At 39.9% G+C, this 24,727-nt stretch overlaps 1 protein-coding gene across 1 annotated transcript in view; it reads right to left on the bottom strand.

Annotated features, from left to right (window-relative positions):
• Positions 1 to 6,541, bottom strand: part of ssp6 (PDZ domain-containing short spindle 6) — a 66,492-nt gene extending 59,951 nt beyond the window's left edge. Inside the window, exon 1 of the mRNA XM_090380071.1 lies at positions 6,124 to 6,541. Within this exon, the coding sequence (XP_090236197.1) occupies positions 6,124 to 6,261 (138 nt within the window). The 5' untranslated portion in view covers positions 6,262 to 6,541. The remainder of the gene's footprint in view (positions 1 to 6,123) is intronic.
• Positions 6,542 to 24,727: the final 18,186 nt, after the last annotated feature.

Genomic DNA, 24,727 nt, shown 5'->3' on the forward strand with positions numbered 1-24,727 from the left:
ACAATTGAACTTTAAATATTATAAATATTATTATAATAATGATCTACATACCAGCACAGATTGCATTAAGAATGGTTGTGCCTACTGCACAACTAATTAGTACTGTCTGAATCATCTGTCTGTATCACAAACCAGTTTTATTACTTTCAAGGAAGAAAGAAAAAAAAGATAATAACCTTGGGGAAAATCCCAACCAAGACAATGATTCATATTTAGCTTTGTTTACAAGGTGAACAGAAAGCCATATCAGTTGAACTCATGTAGTCAAACATAAAGCATTCAAATATATTAAGAACAGTATATGTGTCCACTGAAAAACTGGTATACTAAGGTGTACTCTTTGCAAATAGTTACACAAAGCTTTACTACCAAAATGATAAATTGCATTACAAAGATAAAAGAAGAGTTAAATATAAATTGTCACTATGTTAATTGCAACATGCCTATTTCACATAGTATGCAGAATATTCATTATTTGTTAATAATTTACACCAGCACTACATTGAAAATAAATGCCTTAATTAAACTGAATATATAAAAAAATACTTACAGCTTTATAACTAAGTAAAAATTACTTAAACCCAATTCTATATATTTTAACTGGATATTATTACCAGCTGTTTCCTGTACAATATTACATCTATATTATAAAAGGAAATAAATATGGTATTCAATGTTATGATTGGTTAGATGCCATGTTTATTTCCTTGTGTATTTATACCATGGCATATATTATCTCTCTTTTATGGAGGGGGCCATCCTAGTTTGGTTTCCTTTTGGAAATAACAGAAAGGAATCTAAATTGAATACAAGTGCTTTCAGTTTAGTATCTAAAATAAAAACTGCATTTATTTCTGAAAATGCATAATTCAAAATATTCTACAAGCTACGAGAAGCAAAAGATGTATATTATTATGTAAAAACCTAGGAACATTACCAAGCTTATAAAACTGTGATGACATGATATAAATATGCAGAATGAATAGAGGGTGGTTTCTGATATACAGGGTGTTAATAAAAGGTTGGATGTTATGATCAGTTGTTCACATAAAGCAATGAGTAATTTCAATGTAAACAGTTGACCATCAATGCTGTTTATATTTCAAAAATTTTAAATATTAATAATTCATTAACAGAAAAATCTGTTATTATTAGATTTGATCAGTAAGCAGTGAGTAAAACTGCACTGTTATGTGTAAGTGTGTTTGAAGTCTGAGATTAAAGCAAACTGAGGGGCAATGGGAGCCTGAGGGAAACGGGATTACTCAAACACAACATAACAAACTACAGGAGATCAAGATCTGCAAGAACAGTTGCTATAGAAGAATAAGTGCTACATTGAATAGAACAAAATCTTAGTGAGAGTTCCAGAAGAATTGTCACTATGTTAATTGCAACTATTCCACGTGACTAATACAAATAAATCACTTGTACAGAACATAGTATGCAATGACAAAATATGGTTAAGTCACTGATATACCTAAAATCCATCAACATGCCTATTTCACAGATTTTAAAAGAGAATCACCAGTAGCAAGTTAAAAAGGCCTTTGATATACATTTTTCTACAGGAGATGCAAACTGTGTGTGTCATTTCAACAGTACTGTGCTGGCAATTCTCTTTTTCTAGAGCTCTGTGATGGTTACAGATGAAGCTGATTTCATGTGGGACAGTGTATTTAATATCTGCAACGACCATATGTGAGCTGGAAGAAATCTTTGTGGTATCATACAGTTGAGGGACTACAACAATTCAATACCAATGTCTGGGTGGGAATTACTGAATATTATGTAATAGGTCCTCTTGTTTTGCTTGCACATTTAACAGCATAGAATTACTGTTACTTTTAAGAAAATGATTTGCCTCTTAACTGGAGGATGTTTCACTTGCAATCGCAATATGCATGTGTTCATGCAAGGTGGTGCTCTGCTCACTTCAGCCAGATGACAGTAAAACTCAAATTCCAGCTATCCCCTGGTAAATAAACAGGCCATAGAGGATGCAGTCCATCTTCTCACCAATTTAGTTCTTCATCAGAGAGTTGAAGAGAGATGTCAGTGAATTTGTGGGATATCAGGTATTTTTGAACTATAATAGGGTCGTATATTATGCATATTTCAGAGGCACATGAAGTTAAAGGAGGTCATTTTGAGCACTGTACACCTGAGGCGCATTGAACCTAAGGGAGGTAAATTTTGAGTACTGTACTTACTTTAAAGTAATATGCACATTAAACATTTAATTGGCACAGAAATATTTATTTATTCCTTTGGTTTACTTTCTGTGGCAGATGTTTTCCCCTCAAAATTTTGGAAATAAAAACAGAACTGTAACATGGAAATGTTATCTCAGCAGACATATGTGTATATGGACTTTATCAATGTTCTAATATGAACAAATGATACTGTAAAGTTCCTAACTTTTATTAACATTATGTGTTAAAGGCATAAAATTTCATTATTTCCATTATATTTGTTAAGGGGCATAAAATGTTTAAGAAGTAATGTTGATAAAAAATACCACAGTGTGTATATGAAAAAGAATAAAATGTTTAAAACAAAGATAGGGGAAAAAAAAGGTTGAGCAAGACTGAGAAGATTGTACAACATATAAGCAGACTTTTCTTTCAACTTTCTATTAGTTTTTTTGTCACAATAATGAGATGAAAGTCAAGATATATTGTGCGGTCTGTTATCAAAATCTATTTAAATTTCTTTTCTGTTAGCCATTTTAAATTATAGTACTTTTGTTAACTGTAAGCGCCACTGAGCAATTATCTCTATCTAATGCATTAAGGGCTTATGCCTCAAGCTGCGAAAGAGTTAGACTATGTATATCTTAGTGCACTTGCATCATTTATACACAGCCAATTATAGATTAGCAAATTTGCAATAGCGGCATCGTTTAAGTTGCATCTCATATTGTGAATATCTTCACGGCGAGTTGCCATGACTTTGCACTACTTTGAATAAGTAACGATTCACCCGATGAAGACTTGTTACTTATTCTTAGTGGATACCACCACACAGACGGCACTGCTTCAGGGCTATTGGCCCTTCTTCGGTGGGTGGGTGGATAGGTACCCAAGTGATATAATGATGACAAAACAGTTGGGAAGTATATCTCCACAATATGAGAGATGCCTGATGGTGTATGATATAATATTCACAATATGATATGATATTCACAATATGAGATGTAACTTAAACGATGCTGCTATTGCAAATTTGCTAATCTATAATTGGCTGTGTATAAATGATGCAAGTGCACTAAGATATACATTATCTCTGTATTAATTTTTTTTTTTTTTTTTATCTACACAAAATATAACACAGTATAGCATTTTATAAGAAACACAGTAAAGCATTTTATATGAACATTTTAAATGTTCATATAAAATGCTATACTGCGTTGGACTGCTTAAGGCAGAGGTTCCCAAATTTTCTCGATTCATAGCACCCTTAGTGTCCCAGTAATTTTTTCATGGCACCACTGGGCCAAAAGAAATACCTAACAGTGGTTTTCAACCTTTTAATAATCCAATTCTGTGTGTGTGTGTGTGTGTGTGTGTGTGTGTGTGTGTGTGTGTGTGTGTGTGTGTGTGTGTGTGTGTGTGTATAACATTAAAAAATATGTTATATGATAGTTATTATAATAATATAATTATACACAAAATCACAATTCATAATACAAATTATATATACTTATATAAGAATTTTATTCTTTATATAGAGGTACTAAATAAACATCAATTACAGATCAGTACAAAATTAAAATGAAACGGTACAATACAATGGATATCGTACACCTTTTTATAACGAAATAAATATATAAATTTCAAAAAAAAAAAAGTGAGTAACTTAAACTCAAATTACATGGCACCAATGGAATGTTGTTGCGGCACCCTGATTGAAAACCACTGGCTTAAGGTATAACAAGTTGAATTTTAAAGGCAGAGCAAGTAAGGCAATGAAGCATACATATATGTCTGCTAATTATGTATATTTTAGGCTAGTTGTCAAGTGTGGAAAGAAAATCCCGAGGCTCCCGGGAGGAAATGATTTGCACCTCCACTTGGGAATGTCTAACTTAGTACTGAGTAAAAAGGACCTTTAGAGAAAATTCCTCTAGTCTGGAATTAGAATCAAGCAGTCCTTTTCAGAAGAAGATAATGAGTGGCAAAGGCACAAAACAATCAAGAGGATTAAAAACAGCAAGGAAATTGGTATTCATTTTAATATAAAAGAATACTAACAGAGTAAATGATATTTGTTAACATCTTTATGTTGACAAAATTAAAAAATAAGATATGGCCATTAAATGGGAGTATGGTGAGAATCAATTCTCAAGAACAGAATTTATAGTACTGTGGGGTGGCAAGATAGAACAGAATCTCCTCACCCCCAAATGCTATAAATTCTGTTTGAACTGATTGCTTGTAAGAATTAGCAGGTAGGTATACTTATATACAGAATAATATTAATGCTGCTTTATATTCAAAATTTATTCTGTTCTATAAAAATGCTTTGTAAAACAGATTTATCAAGAAGATCAAATCATATTTTCTAAACATTCTGGAAAATATATTAAATATTAATAAAGCAGTATACTGCTGTATTAGTATTTAATATAACTGTAAAAATAATAAGCACCAACCTCTGGAATATTCTCCTCCTCCTCCTCCATTTTTTAAATAATCATTCTGTGCAAATACTTTCATGTGATGTATCAAAGGTCAAAGAATCTAGAATACCGTCAGTGCTTATCACAATATGATAAGGACCCATCCAAATGTAATCAATTGTGAAATAGTAAAAAATCTTATTTTGAAAATGGAAGAGTTCTATAACAATTGTTAACTTTCTATATTATGCAAAGGAGATCAATAGCGACGATAATTTTTCCAGAAACAATAATTAACAATGGTTTGTATATAAACAGATTTCAATTCCGCAAATATTTTCTATTTTGTACACTAGTTTGGTTGCATATGCATGAATAAGCCTAAAAACATCATGATTGTTTTATGTTCAAAACAAAAGATCAAATATAATAACAATAAGTAAAATATGGGTTACTAACTGACTGAAAATAAATTTTCATGCATATAAGTATAAATTTATTTGTCAAAAACTAGCATTTTCAAATACATGGGGTTAACAGCATGGATGTAAGTGAGAAAGGAGACATCCGTTATAGTCTATTTTTGAATTACCGAGTGCCACTGAACTTCTATAGCTGGAAGAAAGCCAACAGAGGAAGTTCAAAGAGAAGAGTGACTCCACTTCTTTATTGGAGATGAGCCAGTGGGAAGAAGGAATTGTTTTATTATTTTTTTTATTTCCTTTTTAACAGGCATTTAAATGTATACATCAATAAGAAGTACATCATTGTTGAAGTTTAAACAATGATTTGTATTAAATTTTGGCTGTATACGCAATCAACTTTTATTTATTTAAAGAGCCAACCATGCAACTTTCAGCTGTTCCAGCTGGCAATTCCATGACAGATGCTATATCTTTCCCCTCCCCCCACCAAAAAAAAAAAACCCTACAAAATTTCAGTGCTTGAAATGATTCACTCTTTTTTAGGAAAATTAGGTAATCCCAGGTTTATAAGGCTTAATTAATTTGCTTAAACAGAAAACATTTACAGCAAAATAAAGAGAAGAACAGTTACATAAAATAAGATATTCCAAACTATAAGAGGTTAATGGGTATACTTTCTTCATATAAATGCCAACTTTCTGATTCTTTAGAAATAATTAACTTCATGCTTTGGGTTACTTCCATTCAAACTATACCAATTATTTTGCTATTTCGATTCAGTTTCAAAGTACACAGTTTCGACTTATATTAATTATTCGGAAAAGGGTTGTTGCAATACGTTTGTATGATACTTTATTCTTTATTTATGCATCAGTAACGTTCTAGAATAATATAAATTGAAGCTACGATATATTTATATTTCTTTCACGACTCACAATGAATTACTCATCTCGCTACTTTTTAAATGGTTGACCCTAAAAACGAATTTATTTTCATGAAATATATATGTATTTGTGAATAATTAATGAATCCTTGCAATATTATACAGAGATAATAAATCCATCACAAACAAACCTGAGAAGCTTCTAAGCTCGCATTCTGAGGCTCTTGCGAATGGTGGAGGTAGTGATGGTGATGATGGTGCCTACGATGGTGTTTTTTGGCATGTTTCTTTCCAGTTTTGGGGGACGCCATCCCACCACCTACGAACATGGCAGATGAGAATGGTGTACACTAAAATTCAATAATTTACATCTTCGATGCACCTAAACCTATGCTCTTTCTTCATTTTATAATAATAATGGCATTCAATTCAAACACGACATGGTGATCACAATATGAAAATCGAGACTATGGAACAACCTTAATTATGCGAACAACCTTTGGTTTCTCGAACATACGCTATAAAGGTAATGATGACGGAAGCAGAGAAACCAACCACATATGCTCTAATTAAACACATTTGATTCAGACTTATGTTGAAAGGCGTTATATTCATTACTACACACAGAGTGAATTATTATTTCTACAACATCCATAACACACTAAAATGTAAAAAATGATTCATTCACATATGAAAGAAAGGCAACGCCTCTAGCACCCTCTACCAAGAGAAGCACACTTTTTGTTTATTTTTCGTTCTGAGTTTTAAATTTTTTTAACGTCTAATGCCCTGATATTGTTAGTAATTTTCATTATTTAGAAACTATTTACTACGATGAAATATATTTACGCCAGAAAATAATTCGCAGATAACTGTACCTCCCCGCCCTTTAAATGTAGTAGTAGTGGCATGTGATGCAAGAAAGCAAGTAGTAGTAGTAGCATGTGAAGCAAGAAAGCATGTGTATGAGCTTATGCAGCACCAGCCAAAAAAAAAAAAAAAAATCACACCATTCCCTCCAAATGCCTGTCCAGTTCCTCCTTAAATTTATTTAACCTATCAACTTCCACAACAACAGATGGAAGTTGGTTCCAGTAATTAACCACCCGCTGGCTAAAGGCAAATTTCCGCACATCTATTCTACATTTGTCTTTTCTTAATTTGAATTTATACCCCCTTAGGTTCGTAATATGAACAAGCGGATGGATCCCATCAGAATTCAGCGTGCTCAACCCATTCAACTTGATCAAATGTATTATTCATTTGATCAAGTTCTGCATTTATATAAACGTCTTTTTAAATATTCTATTATATATACATACAGACTCCAGTCAAAACATTAATTAGCACCTAACAATAAATTGCAGAGAGGAATCATTCCAATGTCTTGGTCTAACAGAAACAGAGAGGTGGCTGCAGTGTTTTGATCTGGCGGATGTTTTCCTGGGAATCTCTTGGAGCCTTAGACTGCACTCTGAACGCTAAAAAATTAACTACCCATTGTTACTGATCAGTATTCCCCTTCATGGTGTGTATATCTTATGTCTTCTTGGATGGACAGGTGTGCCACCCCCTAAAAAACCAGACTGTTACATTAGGGTCACCTAGAAAGTCACTTCAGCTACTTATGTGTATTGGGTCTGTAAATTGCACATGTTATCTGGTCGATTTGCCTGCTTTGCTGGATGAAAAAAAACTCAGTTTTTCCGTGGGGGGACATTATCACTACGCCTGAGATCGACTAACTCAGCCACGGGGTAAAAAAGCCTATAAAAGTTCCTCGCTTCATCGACAGGATTCGAACCCCGTTCCTTTTCCACCCAGTGCTACAAGCGCAGACGCACAGGTATGCGCCGTAATATTTAAGGTCAGGCGCCACCGGCGGTTTTCCACATGCGCCAGCAGGATAATGCGCCCTGCGAATGCTGGAGGATCGTTCGGCGAACACGAAAGTGACATCCAGGTGCCACCCTGTCCGCTGAATTCGTGCGATATGAATTCTCATAGAACGTCTCTGGGACTACGTGGATTGACGGAACCGGCGTTTTTATCTTCCATCACGGACTCTCGCAGATCTACGGGACACAATGCTGATGACATGGTACATTCGATATTCATATTACAAGGCCTTTAACATTCAGAGGCCTTATAGAGTCCATGCCTCGCCGCATGGGGGTGGTACTAGCGGCAACACGACATACCCATTATTAAGTCGGTGGCCATAAAGTTTTAACATAACAGTGGACGTAAGTTTAAATGAATCCCATAGCTAAATAACATTTTTTTCAGTAAAATCCTATTCTTGGCGCCTGTATTCGCATTGAATGCTAACTGGTTCCAGCAGAGGTGCATTTTTGCTAAACCGAACGATCCCAGACTTTATACCTTGCGCCCCTTAAGATATTTCAAAATATAATGTCCCCCTTCCAGAACAAGTGTAATTACACAGAACTGGAATAAATTTTAGATACTTTATAATATATTCTATACTTTACAAAAGTATGTACACTCGTACTTTTATATAATATGTACTTCAATACATTTAATGTCAAGGACTGAGCAAAAATATTGATTAAAACATGGATTAGTGGGAGGTGTGTCCATATTTCAGTGAAAATGCGCTTCTTGAAAATTTACTCTGCTGCCACTTTATTAGGTACACCCCCTGCTGTGAACACAAATGGTTTGTACCACAAAGTTGCAAGTCACATGACCACAGTTGTGGATATAAATGCAGCAGAACAACCTTTCTAGTATCAGTTAAGCGTACAAACCGTAGCAAGAATGGGGAAAACGAGTGATTAACGCACTTCAAACATGGCTTGGTTTGCACCATGGCTTGGTGCAAGACATGCTGGACAAAGCATCTCTGAAACGGCATTTCTCCTGAACTTTTCACACACCACACTTTCAAGGGTGTATCGAGAATGGTGCAACGAACAGAAAACATCCTCTCAACGACACTCCTGTGGAAGGAAATCGCTTGTGGTTGAGAGGGGTCAGAGGAGGATGGCTAGAATTGTGCAAGCAAACAGACGGGCCACAATGTCGCACATCAGAAAGGCTTAAGTTTTGCAAATTACAGTGTCTGGAGACTAGGCACCAGCGAGGTGATCTGATAGAGGTGTATAAAGCCTTGAATGGTTTAAGCATGCTCAATGCTGATGGGATTCTTCCTCTAGCTCAGAAAAATCACCTGAGAGGGCATAAATTAAAATTGAGGAAAGACAGATGTAGGATAGACGTGAGGAAATTTGCCTTTAGCCAGCGGGTGGTTGGTTGGTGGAACAGACTTCCATCCCTTGTGGTGGAGGTTGATAGCCTAAATAAGTTTAAGGCTCAGCTGGACAGGTATTTGGAACGAACAGAGGGGTGAAGTGGAAGTGGGGTTTTTTTTTTTTTTGGCTGATGCTGCATAAGCTTGCTTTCTTGCATCAAATGCCTCTACTAATGCTAATGCTAATGCTAATCACGTCAGAATACAACCTTGGAACGTAGAACAAAATATCGCAACGGACCACTAGTCGCACGTTTTCGCGAATGGGCTACAACAGCTGACGGCCACGTCGCGTACCTTTGTTATCAATGAGGAACAAGGGAACACGCCTCCTGTGGGCACAGCAACACCAGCCCTGGAGTATCGTGGATGGGAAAACAGTTGCTTGGCCTGACGAGTCAAAGTTCCTGGTGCATCATGTTGATAGAAGGCTCAGAATTTGGCGAAAACAACATGAATACATTGACCCGTCATGTCTGACGACTACTGTGCAAGGTGGTGGGGGCAGTGTTATGGTGTGGGGAATGTTTTCTTGGCACGATGAGTCCATTGATACCCATAGATTCACGTCTGAATGCTACATCATGTAGACATGTATAGTATCTTATGTAGGACGGCAACTGAACGAAAGTTCAACTCCGTCTTTGTACACTGTGATGGTTACAGAGCACTGTAACAGGCCAGATATGTGTGTAACGTTATGTTCGTGCAGTGTGTGTGTGTGTGTTGTTGTGTTGTTTAGTTGTTTCTGGCCGTTTTGTCACCAGGCAGGCGATCACCTGGAAAGCCTGCCCAGTGTCCGTCTACACCACGGGGAGGTAGGCCACAACTGCGCAAGAACCATGGCCAACCTCAACAGTCACGTACTGAATGTCCAAAGAGGGTTTGGAGCCATTCAAAAGAATGCCACATCATACCTAAACATCGTTGCTGACCAAGTGCATCCGTTCATGTTGACAGTTTATCCTCAGTCAGATGGTTACTTCCAGCAGGATAATGCGCCGGTGTACAAAACCCGAATCACTATGGAATGATTCCAGGAACATGACAGTGACCTTTCTTTGCTGCAGTGGCCCGCTCAGTCCTGGATCTCAATTCTATTGAACATCTCTGGAATGAGCTGAAAGGGCTGTTCGCTGCAGGCCTACACCTCCGTCGAATCTCAAGGAACTGCGTGACACACTGATGTCTGCATGGTACTCCATTCCTGCACAACCTTATCAGCATCTTGTTCAATCCATGCCTAGACGAATTCAGGCTGTTTTGAAGGCTAAAGGAAGCTCAACACGCTACTAGGTAGGTGTATCAAATAAAGTGGCAGCACATTGTAAGTCCTCGCAAACCTATGTGCGTCTTTACGGGTTCGTGCTCCACACTTTGGGATAAAAAGCTAGTGCGTGCCCTGTACGCACGAAAGATGTATTATCTGAACACATCTTTGACAAAATTATGGAACGGAAATGATCCAGATTACATCACTTCCTAATGACGCTAATGCAGTCATTTAGGAAGTCAGAGTAAGACTAGACGTCAGCCCGCTATTTACTATATCGAATAAGTTGTTCTGTGGGCGTTTGCTGGACAAAAAATCCGAGCTTCCGGAGGAAAAAAAAAAAAAAACATTTAACCCTCGCTTGAGACCCACTAACCGAGCCATGTTTTGAAAAATGCCCATAAAAATTCTGTCACAGATGGAATTCGAGCTCAGATCTTTTACAATTATTGTGTGGAGGATGGCTATTTTACCAGCTCCACCCACGAGGGAATTAAATTGGATATTATAAAACAAAATGAACCCTTTTTCTTTTTGAAAAATCTCTAAAAGCTAATGTCAAAATATTTTGGAAATTACAGGATGGAATATTCCAAGATCGGATAAAATCAAAAGAATGTCATTGAATTATTTATGGAGATTGAGCAGACATTTCCCACTAAATCTTTTAAAATTTAAAAACTTCACCGAAGTGATATTAACTCAATTAAATCTAAACAAACATGTAAAACTTAAAAATATGTGATGTGATTAAAAATAATGTTAAAGATCCTGCAAATAAAATTGTTTATCCGTTCTCTCTCACCTAATTTCCGTGATCTTGCTTAAATGTGGTCTTCGCTTTGTAACCTATAAAATTGTTTGTTTTAGTTGCAAATTTCTATTCATTATCATTAATGTGTCCTCCAGATCTTTGCCCTCACGGGCAACACCGTCTTTCGTTCAACGAATGGAAAACACCCAGATTCAAATTCCGTCAATGGCACAACGGCGCAATCAATTTTTATAGATTTTTTTTTTGGCTCAGTTAGTTGCTCTCAGGCAAAGGTTGCATGGTCCCCTCCCCCCGGGAATTCGGTTTTTCTTCAAGTAAAAATTCGACCACAGAACACACGCAACTTAGAGACATACATATGGCGTAATAAGGTCTAACTAGCTCTAAAACCTTACAGTGACAACATAGATCATTAATAATGTATTTTGTACAGCCTGAATTATGGATTTAATTAAATTAAATTATTATGTTAGGGTTATCCGTAATTGATTACATAAACCCGTATTTGTGTCTGTAAATTGCGTGTGTTCTATGGTCGATTTGTCTGTTTTGCTGGACGAAATAACCCAAGTTTCTGGGGGAGGGGACCTTGTGATCTACACCTGAGACCGATTAAGTCAGTCACGGAGTGAAAAAAGTCTATTAAAGTTCCTCACGTCATCGACGGGATTCGAACTCTGTGTGGGAAGGACAGTGACGGTACCACCGTGCTACGGCGCAGACAGCCTGCATTATGGATTATTACATTTAAATTAATTGATAATTTGCAAACTATATTTAGTTTATCTGAACAACTTGTTTGTAGTAATGTGCGTTTGTTAAGAGCCAAAGCAAAGAAGTTTATGAAGCATTAGCATTAGCATTAGTAGAGGCATTTGATGCAAGAAAGCAAGCTTATACAGCATCAGCCAAAAAAAAAAAAAAAAAAAAAACCACTTCCACTTCACCCCTCTGTTCGTTCAAAATACCTGTCCAGCTGAGCCTTAAACTTATTTAGGCTATCAACCTCCACCACAAGGGATGGAAGTCTGTTCCACCAACCAACCACCCGCTGGCTAAAGGCAAATTTCCGCACGTCTATCCTACATCTGTCTTTCCTCAATTTGAATTTATGTCCTCTCAAGTGATTATTCTGAGCGAGAGGAAGAATCCCATCAGCATTGAGCATGCTCAAACCATTCAAGGCTTTATACACCTCTATCAGATCACCTCGCTGGTGCCTAGTCTCCAGACACTGTAATTTGCAAAACTTAAGCCTTTCTTCGTAAGAGCACCCCTTTGTTCCATTCACTAGTCTTGTTGCCCTTCTCTGTACTCGTTCCAGCAGCTTTACATCCTTCTTGAAATGAGGCCTCCAGACCTGTATACAGTACTCTAGATGTGGCCTGACCATTGCCTTATACAAGGGAATAATCACCTCCTTATCCATGCTAGAAAAATTCCTATATATCATTGACAATACACCATGAGCTACTCTTGCGTCAGTATGTTGTGTCCATAACAGCAGTGTGTTATATGGTCGATAGGCTGGACACATTTCAATAGGTTGTGTTCAATGGTCAATTTGCCTGTTTACCGGACGAAAAAAACTTGGACATAAACACCACGCAACCCTCGTCTTATACCGACTAGCCCAGCCACATAGAGGGAAAAAACCGACAAAAGTTTTTCCCATTTGAATAATATTCGAACAGAGGACATTTCATTATGGTGTGAAAGGAGGCCATTTTAACTTATGCGCTAACAGCTGTTCCCATATTTAGCCCTTGCGCTTATTTAAAACTGTACACTCCGCGAGATTGATTAATTCGGCCATTTATAAAAGCGCATAAAAGTTCCTTACATCATTCATTGCTGGGATTCAAATTTCGGTCCAGTAGCAGGAGCCCGTATTTCACAGAGCACCAAAGAAACAGGTCAAAAGTCGGGAAGTCAGGAACATATAGAACCAATGCGCTGATTTTATTTCAGCTGGATCAGGTTAAGTTATAATAAGGGTAGCAATATATTTGTGGAGGTGTACGAATATTTCGCACTTCTCAAGTATTACCGTTATTAGCAGTTGTACATATGCTGGCCCTTAGGAGAGGTGCATCTGATGCAATGCATCCAGTCCTCGGACGGAAAAGAGCCATAAGTTCCAACTGGGACCGCATCCCAGGCAAGGAGAACCTCTCCTTGCTGTTTTTTTCCTCCAATTCTTATTCTGTAAACTATGGTACGATTCCTGAGCTACAGTTACTATTCCCTTCTTTGTTGTAGGGTTTTAGGCGCACCACCAACTGAGGCCATATTGTGTCATATATAATATGCTTGTAAGTTGCGTGTGTTCGGTGTTCAATATGCTGTTTTTCTGGACAAAAAGCTCAGTTTCCAGGTGAAAAACCATGCTACTCTTGTCTGAGACCGACTAACGTTTTGAAAAAGGCCCATAAAAATTCCTCACGCCATCGACGGGATTCGAACTCAGGTCTTTTGCACCGGGTGTGAGGAGGGTGGTGATTATATCAACTGTGCTGATACTCACGAGGGCCCTTCGTTTCAATCACTCTTTTTTTCTTTCTTTTTTCTGAGTCCTATTATACCTCTTCAAATCCTCCATCTCCCTTGATCTTTGCCAATCTTTAAACATCTTCTCTTCTTGCTGATCCAATTTTGCATCTCCTCACTCCAACGCATCTCTTTTTGTGTCGACTTTGTTGTTTCGACTTCCCTATTACTTCTTCAAGCAACAAAGACCTACACAAAAAGAAACTTTAATTTCATTTAATTAATATTAAATTACTCATAATATTAAAAAAATTGATATTGTCATATAAGTTACTGCAATAGCATCATTTCCATACACAGTAAATCAGCCGAAATTGTGCAATAGCATCATTTCCATACACAGTAAATCAGCCGAAATTGTGCAATGGCATCATTACATAACATTTCATATCAATTCCTTCAGAACGAGGTGCTTATCTCACTATACTTCGAATAAGTAACGTTTCTCCAGCAGGAAAGATTATTGTTACTATAGTCTTCTTTATTGGGATAAAGTGACTTATTCGAGGTGTACTCATGTAGTCACTTATTCGAGATATAGAAGACTATTGTTACTATAGTCCTCTCTATTTATTCGAGGTAGCAACTCGTTGTGAGGAATTTGTAATATGAGATTTATGCAATGATGCCATTGCACAACTTCGGTTGGTTTATTGTGTATTGAAGTGATGCTGCAGTAACATATGACAGTAAATTCTTCTTGTAGTCTGAGGCTTTTTAGTCCTAAATACTATATGCCATAACAGCAGTGTGTTATATAAAGCATTAAATAATTGATATTAAATTAAAATACACATTGCAGGGATGGGCAACCTATCTTGTCCACGGCCTCATCTATTCTTGTGCTGCTCTTGCCAAAGTCTTTTTCAGACAGTTCAGCCAAATCCACAAGCACTCTGCTTTCTTCCATATCCATAGTCACTGTCTTTAACCATGTTTCTTTAGTCTTCTTCTTTATATCTGACTTCTCATGGTGTTACCCACAAGGAACAGTCTGATTGAGAATATCCTATAGATTTTTTCCTGCTTTGTTCTTTAAACAGGAAGTTAGTTGGATTTGGGGAAAGAGCATTAAGCCTCTTTAATTCATCACAGTAGTCTATTTTGCAAAAAAAAAACTTCTCTTAAAAGATCTAAGTATTGATAATAGCCTGATAAAGAAATTTTGAAATTCTTACCCAAACAAGGGGTTGGAATATGCCGAGGGATAACAACGAATTCAATTAGATCATCTAATACAGAATGTCAGTGAATGAATCACAATTCCCGGAGCTTTCTTCATATAGCTTTATATGAGCCATATTAGCAAAAAAATAAAATAAAATAAAATAACTGAAGTGAAGAATTCCTTACGACCAACAGCCACAGCAATTCTTGACAGGATTCCATAATTAATAATTGATTTTCTCAGTCCATTGATTATTGATGTGATAGAAACTATTCAATGCAATTCTCTTGCAGCAAACCTTCCCTATGGCATGGAAATATTATTCATAAAACCCATATGGAAGATCATCTGGCCAACCACACCTAAGCAACAGAGGCCCATCTCAACAGCACAACTCTTTTAAGTCTTAGAAACTGCAACCTTATCAGTACTAACACCTACCAGTACTAACAAATCACTTCTTAAACTAAACTTCTTTTAAATTAACACACGCTCCATAAAGTCAACAGTGAAAAATATACTAGTCATGACCTACAGCACTCTCAAAGCACTAAAAACATACTAGAACAAGAGGTAATCTAAACAGATTTGGAAGCAGTACAAAATTATTATATTAGGGTTACCCGTAATTGTGTGTGCTCTGGTCGATTTGCCTGTTTTGCGGGACGAAAAAACCTTGCTATCTACGCCTGAGACCGACTGAGTCGCAGAGTGAAAAAGCCCATTAAAGTTGTTCGCGTCATCAACGGGATTCAAACCTGCGCCTTTTCCACCCAGTGTGGGGAGGAAGGTGACGATACTACTGTGCTATTGGAAGCAGTACAGCACAACATAATTTTAAAGCATCCCTGATCCAACTTCCGAGCAGTTTTCCTATCAATGGTAAATGCTAGCCTACATAAAGTCACTGTTGACTAATAGAGCTGCACTTTTCTGTGTAACAATAGGAGAATAAATATCAACTTTAGAAGAATAAATACTGAGGAGCCAGCCTTCAGGGCTACTGTTTAGAGCAGCCACTAATGACATTCATAGTGAACAGAGAAGATGCACCAATGTCTGCTGATGACATTATAAGCTACTAACCGAATTACATTTGGGGCTGACTCTTTGGTAATGCCATCAACAATAATAATAATGATCACACAACTCGGTCACTACCCAGACGACATTGATCTGGGTAGGAAATGATGCTTTTCTCGCGAAAGCGGAGGCCAACTAGAATATTACCGTCGCTCCAAGATAATCCCATTCCAGTCGTATGTAGGTACTCGGAGTGGATTAGGAGATAGAGGGTACAGACGCAGGTACCCTCCATAATGATTGGCACTACTCGTCATTCGTAGTCCCACTCCTAAAATCATCTTCCATCATCATCAGGGAAGTCACCTACTACCTGGAGCAACCTACCTACCTACCTACCTTTAGGAGAGTGTCATATTACCTACCTTAGCAGTGCAGACATACCCTCTCAGAAATAGGCTGGTGAGGTTCTTAACCGTTTCAGCAGTTCTTGTCTTGTGTGAACCTTCGAACATCTGTTGTAACATCATGAAATGCATCCATCTCGTACTCCATTGTTAATATTATATCAAATAAATGTTTGCCACTAATCACTGTCTTGTGTCATTTCTGCTTCCTGTGCCTCCGCTACTATTTTCCCGTGACGTTTCCGGTTATGGGTAACTATGCGATTCACATTCCTTTAGATGTTACCTACCTCCCGTAAACGTTTGTACCAATATTTTTGAGACACCCTGTATATATCCATTCTATATATATAATGGTAATCAAAGTACTGTGGGTGTGTTTGCGTGTGTGTTGTTATATTGGGGTGGCCCTAGGCGTTAGCCCATCTCCACCTTTGTACTCTGTTATAGTGCAGAAACTCTGCATAATGGGCCTGAAAAGGTGTGTAAATATTGATGTGTTTTTTTTGTTTGTGTCAGGCTACTAGCCCCTGGTGCCGTTGGACATCAACATACTTTACACTTTACTGTAAGCAGAAAAAAGTACTGTAAGAAAATAAAGTACTGTAAGCAAAAAGGTCCTAGCCACTGAAATCTCAGGAAATTAGGTGGCAGGACCTGCCAGAGTAAAAATCTAAAACTGGTATACCTGGCCAACCTTCCCGAAGTTAAGTGTTGGCAAGCTCATTAGGGGCCCAGCGTTTAATAGGCCAGAAGAACAACGGTACACGACATTACACACCAGTAGATCCACACACTTTTAAACTTTGGCCTTTACAGCGTACTGTAAAGGCCAAAAGTGACAATGAAAACTATGTGGAGATGGTGGAAACCCCTGGTTCCGTTTCATCTGAAATACACTTTACACTTTACTGAAAGCGAACAATCATAAAAAATACACATGTTCAAGTTAGACGCCTTAAACAGTACAAGTGCTGTTTTTTAGATTTCTGTCTGTAATTCTCTCGTGATTTGGGCGAGTGGACAAGGAGGACTATGTTATCAGTAACTATGGATTGCAGACATCCATGACTGTGGATTTCGACATTCATTTCAAGCACGCCTGCTGTATGCTAGTTATCATTATTATTATTTGATGGTTCCGTGCAGGTCGGTTTTCTAGTCAATGGAAGTATTTCATGGGACCACTTTTGCTGGTCTTTTATCTACCTATTGTAGTCTGTAACGTAGTGATCTTCCATAGTTTGGACTTACTAGATGAAAGGAGGTATAGGAGAATGACTTTTGATCTGTTGAGGAGTAGCTGATAAGGGGGTAGTTGTAGCTTTGATAAGGCAAGTTGTTACATGTTTTATCAGAGAAAAATTTGGTCCTTGAGGCTGTCACAGATATTTTTTCAGGTAAGAAAAGCAGAGCTTGTCACCTGGGAGTCTAAAACGCTGATGGAACTGATATTCAGGTGACGCTCAAGTCGTTCCGCGACAGATTTCGCCTTGGGTATAACCTCCAATGCAAGTCCTGAATACGGCATCTAGCATACTGGAAGTAATCACCCATGTGCGAACCAGTGTAAGCAGGGGTCAAGGTGTGGTGTCCATGCAATATGGAGGAATGCTGCCCCTGTGTGTGTGTGTGTGTGTGTGTGTGTGTGTGTGTGTGTGTGTGTGTGTGTGTGTGTGTGTGTGTGTGTGTGTGTGTGTGTGTGTGTGTGTGTGTGTGACCAGATGATACTAGGTGGCAGATCACTCTCATAAATCAGTGCAATAACACCATTTTGCTTACTGGAGGCTTAGAGTTGTGGAACCCATGTTTAGTCTCCAGAGAAAAGTTCCAGCAATCCCCCACTTCTTCCATTATGCAGTATTTATGATTGATGTCTTAGCATTAACATTAGTATAGGTTAAGGCATAGGACGCAAGGAAGCAAGCTTGCACAGCAATAACCAAAAAAAAAAAAAAAAAAAAAAACCTTTCGTATTTCACCCATCCGGTCACTCCAAATGTTTGTCTAGTTCATTCTTAAATTTATTTAAGCTATTAACTTCCACAACAACAGATGGAAGTCTGTTCCAGCAATCAACTACCAGCTGTCTAAAGGCAAACTTCTGCACATCTATTCTCAACTGACTTTCCCCAATTTGAATCTATGCCCACTCAGGTTCTTAATCTGATCAAGTAGAAGTATCCCATCAGCATTTGAGCCTGTTCAAACCATTCAAGGTCTTATACACCTATATCAGATCACCACACAGGTGCCTGGTCTCCGGATGCTGCAACTTACAGAACTTAAGCCTCTCTTGGTAAGAACACTCGGTTCGTTCCTCTCACCAATCTTATTGCCCTTCTCTGTACTCGTTCTAGAAACTCTACTTCCTTCCTAAAATTAAGCCTCCACACCTGTACACAGTACTCACTTTTGAGGTTATGATGGACATCATGACGAGATCCAATCTAAGTAAAGCTCTAAAACGATGTTCGCAGACTGGCCACCAGAAATTTCACTGGAACGAACCTATCAGGAGGATTAATTTTCTAGAAACTTCTAGATCAGCTAGTGTACAATCTCGCTGCCTCTACTCGGCCAGATAATGACTGGAGGGAGACCGAGTAGTGTGTATGTAGGGGGTATTGTCGAGGCTACATTATATCAAGGAGTTGAGTATACACTGTGCTGTCACTTTATTAGGTACACCTACCTAGTAGCGCGTTGAGCCTCCTTTAGCCTTCAAAACAGCCCGAATTCGTCTAGGCATGGCTTGAACAAGATGCTGAAAACGTTGTGCAGGAATGGAGTACAATGCAGACATGAGTGTTACGCAATTCCTTGAGATTCGACGGAGGTGTAGGCCTGCAGCGAACAGCCCTTTCCAGCTCGTCCCAAATACGTTCAATAGGATTGAGATACGGCGACTGAGTGGGCCATTGCAGCAAAGAAAAGTCATTTTCATGTTCCTGGAACCATTCCATAGTGATTCGCGCTTTTTTTTTTTTTTTTTTTGGTAGTTATTGGCGCATCGGCTTCTGTGGCCATAATGCACCTCCCAAGGTTTTTGCAGTACTTTGATCCAAGCCCGAGGCGGGATTCGAACCCGCGACCTTTGGGTTGCCAGGCAGGCACTTTACCCACCCGGCTAGCCCAGTCGGCTTCGCTCTTTGTACACCAGCGCATTATCCTGCTGAAAGTAACCATCTGACTGAGGATAAACTGTCAACATTAACGGATGCAATTGGTCAGCAACGATGTTTAGATACGATGTGGTATTCAGACGTGAATCTATGGGTATCAATGGACTCACTGTGCCAAGAAAATATTCCCCACACCATAACACTGCCCCCACTACCTTGCACAGTAGTCGTCAGACACGACGGGTCCATGGATTCATGTTGTTTTCGCCAAATTCTGAGCCTCCCATCAACATGATGCACCAGGAACTTCGACTGGTCAGACCAAGCAACTGTTTTCCAATCCTCGATAATCCAGTGCTTTTGCTGCTGTGCCCACAGGAGGCGTGCTCTCTTGTTCTTCATTGATAACAAAGTACGCGATGTGGCCGTCAGCTGTTGTAGCCCATTCGCGACAAAGTGCGACTAGTGGTCCGTTGCGATATTTTGTTCTGCGCACCAAGGTTTTATTCCGACGTGATGTGTGACATTGTAGCCCGTCTGTTTGCTTGCACAATTCTGGCCAACCTCCTCTGACCTCTCTCATTAACAAGCGAGTACTCACCAGCGGCTGCCGTTACGAGTAGACACGTTTTTACGAGCTCCTGATTTTTGTGTTAAAATATGAGTTTTAAGTGTTTAGTTCGCCAAGAAAAGTGTTCCCGTCGAAAGACATTCATCTGAGGATTCCCTAGGTGAGACAATTTTGCAAACTTTTGGGAATTTAGCAAATTACCAGCGTTTTTATCTGTGTCCTTTGTTTGCCAGACTACAATTGTCACCATGTGGCTGGCAGCAGGGCCATAGAGAGGCACCGATTATAAAGCGGAGGCCACGTTGGTATTGTGCACATGACTGGGGAGGGTGCCCCAACAGTGTTTTTATCGGGCTGAAAGAGAGCTCCAACACATTTTAATTTTAAGCATTCATATTCCAATTAATTAAGAGTCGAAACCAACAGCGGACTTAATGTTCATTCAACGCAGCCGAACCGAGTGATATTCTGCTTAAGGCAACACTTCACTTAAGCTCCTGGCAAGGTCAAGTGGCGACAGGGTTAGTGATTGTTTCTCGCCCACTCCCACCCACTGCTGCATACTTTCTCCTCTAGTCATCGAACGGAAGAAGTTCACTGTTTCCCCCCCCCACCTGTTTGTGGGGACAGGCAAAATCTTCTTTAGTGCACAGAAATTCACCAAATTGGACTACGAACTTTTAGCGGGTGTCTTCCTGCACCAAAATTCAAGTCCTACTGAAGCAACACCCTACTGACCCGGAAATCCGGACCTACTTCGATTATTTGAAATTATCCCAACATGGAAGGTAAAACCAATAAAACCCAAACCTCGTTGCAGCATACCAACAAGGATGACATTACAGTCATCGAGCATGACGAGGGGCCCGTGGATTCTCGCGCCGGAGCCCCCTCCGCTAAAAGGAAAACCCGCTCACAAACCGACACGAGAGAATCACAAGAGATTCATGCCTCCCAACGGGATTCTACCGAAGAGAAACAAGAGGAACCACCACTGGATTCAACCTTGCCCAAGGGCACCGTCCCTGAACAGAAACTAATCCTGCGAACCGCCCTTGAAAACTTATTCAAGAAGCAGAACAGCAGAGTGACTACAGGACTAAGAGCTGAAATCGTTTCCCTGTGGACCAAACTAGAAACAATTTTGGACCAAACGCACCTGGAAAATGAAAAAATAACTGCCAGGCTTGATGCCTATCTTGAAAGTGGGGCGAACAAAGTGCAACAGCGAGCCCCCACTTTTGCTGAAGTGCTGAGGACACAGCAACCCACCAACTAAACAGTAACTAAGGAATCTACCACTAAACGCAAGACCCTTTTGCCAACCCCTCATCTAGTCATCGTAAGACCGACCTCCAAAGATGAAGTCCACACCAGCGAAGAGGTAAAGAGCATAGTAGTAAACAACCTTACTGAAGACTTAAAAGCGGCAAAAATCAAATCGGTTCGCAAAACCCGTAATGTGGGTGTTATCATTGAAACCCACACAAAGGCGGATGCAAACCTGATACTAAACAATCAAAGAATCCACACACTTGGATTAGAGGCCCTACCACCGAAAAGAAAGGGACCTTGTGTAATTATATACGACTTGGACAAGGACATAACCCCGACTGAGATCCAAACAGAGCTGTACATGAGAAACCTACAGCAAGACTATCCAGGGAAGGCACCATCAACCATCGTTACTCCGAGATTTCAGACTAAAGCTAGAGCAGGAAACGCCACCAACTGGGTGGTAGAGCTCTCACCAGCGGCCTGGAAGACTATATGCCAGCAAAACAGAGTCTTTATCAACTGGGGCAGCCACCGCTTCAGGGAGTACGTACCCGTCCCAAAATGCTTCCGGTGTTGTAAATTCGGGCATACTATCCACACCTGCGCTCAGACTCAGCCCACCTGCGGCCATTGTACAGAGCGGGGACACGAGTTTAAAAACTGCCCAAATAAGGACAATTACCAACTTGCAATCTGTGCTAATTGCAAGTTGGTAAAAATGGATTGCAAACACTCGATAAGGGACCCCAACTGTCCCTCATACATCAAAGCGAAGAGCATGCACCAAACTAGAACTGATTATGGCGACTACAACTAAGAAATTCAACACCACAGAGATGAAAATATTCCAGCATAATGCACAGAGAGCCAGGGCTGTGGCTGACCAGCTACGCCTTAAGGCCGACCAAGAGAGCGCTGATATCCTGCTACTTCAGGAACCGTATGCACATTCCAAACAAGTAAGGGGCTACCCACTTGCATATAAACTAATCCAATCTGAGGAGGACACTCCCTGGGCCGCGCTCCTGGTCCGAAACCCGGACATCACGGCAACGAAGATCGCACAGCTGTGCACACCATGGGCAGCCTGCGCCCATGTCATCACACCAATAGGAGCCTTCTACGCCATATCCCTCTACTCTAGACCGGGACAGGATATCACAACTGCCATAAATTACTTGCAACAGCTACTTGACATCCTACCAAACCAGCGGATCATTGTGGGAGCAGACGTGAACTGTCGGTCGCCTGCATGGCACAGCAAAACGGAGAGCAGAAGAGCTACGCACAATGGTCAGCTACTTGAAGACTTCCTAGCCACCTCGCCGTTTGTGATCCTTAACCAGCCACACCATTTGCCCACATTCTGCAACCTGCTTTGGGAAGCAGACATAGACATAACAACAGCCACAGCCAATATGGCTGCGCACATCGACAGATGGACAGTCGAAAATTCCTGGACAACATCCGATCACGGGGTGATCACGTACCGAATCTCAAGAACGCTAACCAGAACCCCAATCACCAGATATCTCACCAACAGATTTGCAATCCACAAAGCGGACTGGAATCAGTTTGCGGTTCACCTAGCCACAGCTATCAAAGCTAGACAACAGCAAATAGAGAAGGAAACTGATCCAGACATCCTGCAAAGAACAGTGACTAACATAATCACAGAGTCCAGCAGTGCAACCATAAAGAAGAGACCCTCCCCAGGAATGGTCCCATGGTGGACCCGGGAGCTGCAAACCCTTAGGAAGGAGGTCGCAAATAGAAGGAAACAATTCCAAAGAGCCCGCAGGTCTTGGCCGCAGGCTGAGGTGGAGGCCTTAAGACAACGCTATAGGGAGGCAAGAAATCTATACACAGACAAAATCCAAAAGAGTAAAAGAAAATCCTGGGAGTTACTTGTCTCCACAGCTGGAAATGCGGATCCCTGGGGGGTTATATACAAAGTAACTACGAATAAACTCCCCAGGGGAGAAGTCCTCACGACGACTCGAACTCCACAAGGCACTCTAACAACAACGTGGGAGGAATCAGTCAACAACCTCCTAAACGCAATACACAGCCAACCAGTGAACAACAACTCAAGCTGTGCAAAGAAAATGAAGAATACCTCACGGAACAGATAGAACAACCATTTATAATGGAGGAACTCCAAGAAGCGACTGCCCGGATTAGGCCCAAAAGATGCCCTGGAAGAGATATGCTTGAACCTGAAATCATAAAGAAGGTTGCTGACCTAGAACCCCAACTTCTCTTAAGGCTGTACAATTGCTGCCTGGAGGCTGGCTACTTCCCTAAGGAGTGGAGAACAGCAAATGTCAAATTAATTCTCAAATCCCCAAGCAAAAATCCGGCATTTCCGGAATCATATCGACCCATAGCGCTCCTAACAGTTTTAAGTAAGCTATATGAACGGCTCCTCCATAGACGGATACAACACTACTACTCCACTGCCAACCTTGAGGCAAAAAACCAAGTCGGATTCAAGCCAGGTCACTCGACTGTCGATGCGATGAGAAACCTGCTGATATCAGTGAATGATTGCCAACAGAAGTACTTTCTCGCTATTGCAGTGGATTTTGCCGGGGCGTTCAACTCACTTTGGTGGCCGAGCGTCCTGGGCAGGCTCAGAAAGGCACAGGTCCCAAGCAACCTTTATAATAATATCAAAAGCTACCTCTCACACAGAAAAATAGAAGTGAAAGTACCATACCAACAGATCAGCAGGAACATCCACAGGGGGTGCCCCCAGGGTTCCGTGCTCGGTCCACTGCTGTGGAATATAGTATTTGATGATTTTCTGAACACCGGCCTTGGGGAGGTGGTAACCCAAGCATTTGCCGATGATTTAATTCTCACTGTGACGGCAGATAATAGGACACAACTTGAGACTCGAGCAAATCAAGCTCTGTATACTCTACAGCGGTGGGCTATGGAGAACTTTCTACAGATCTCGCCTGCCAAAACGACTTCCATCTTGCTTAAGGGAACATTGGACATAAGGAGGCCACCGCAAATTAAAATAAATCGCGCTACAATCAAATTCGCCCAACAAATGAAATACCTCGGGATCATTTTTGACAGCAAGCTCACATTCCAACCGCATCTCAGGAAACTCAGGACGAAGATTAGGAACTACTCAGGCCTAATTGCGCGAGTCTCACGCAAGGACTGGGGGCTGAGTAAACAAACCATGTTGCTATACTACAAGACTACTTTTCTCTCAGCGATCACATACGGTGCACCAATATGGTACCATAGAACCAGACTGACCACCAACAAAAGAATACTGGACTCAACACAACGAATAATATTGCTCAAAACAACCCGAGCCTGCAA

Source organism: Mastigoproctus giganteus, chromosome 8 (assembly GCF_048544385.1).
Source record: "Mastigoproctus giganteus isolate SK-2022 chromosome 8, ASM4854438v1, whole genome shotgun sequence".
In the NCBI taxonomy this organism is placed as follows: domain Eukaryota; kingdom Metazoa; phylum Arthropoda; class Arachnida; order Uropygi; family Thelyphonidae; genus Mastigoproctus; species Mastigoproctus giganteus.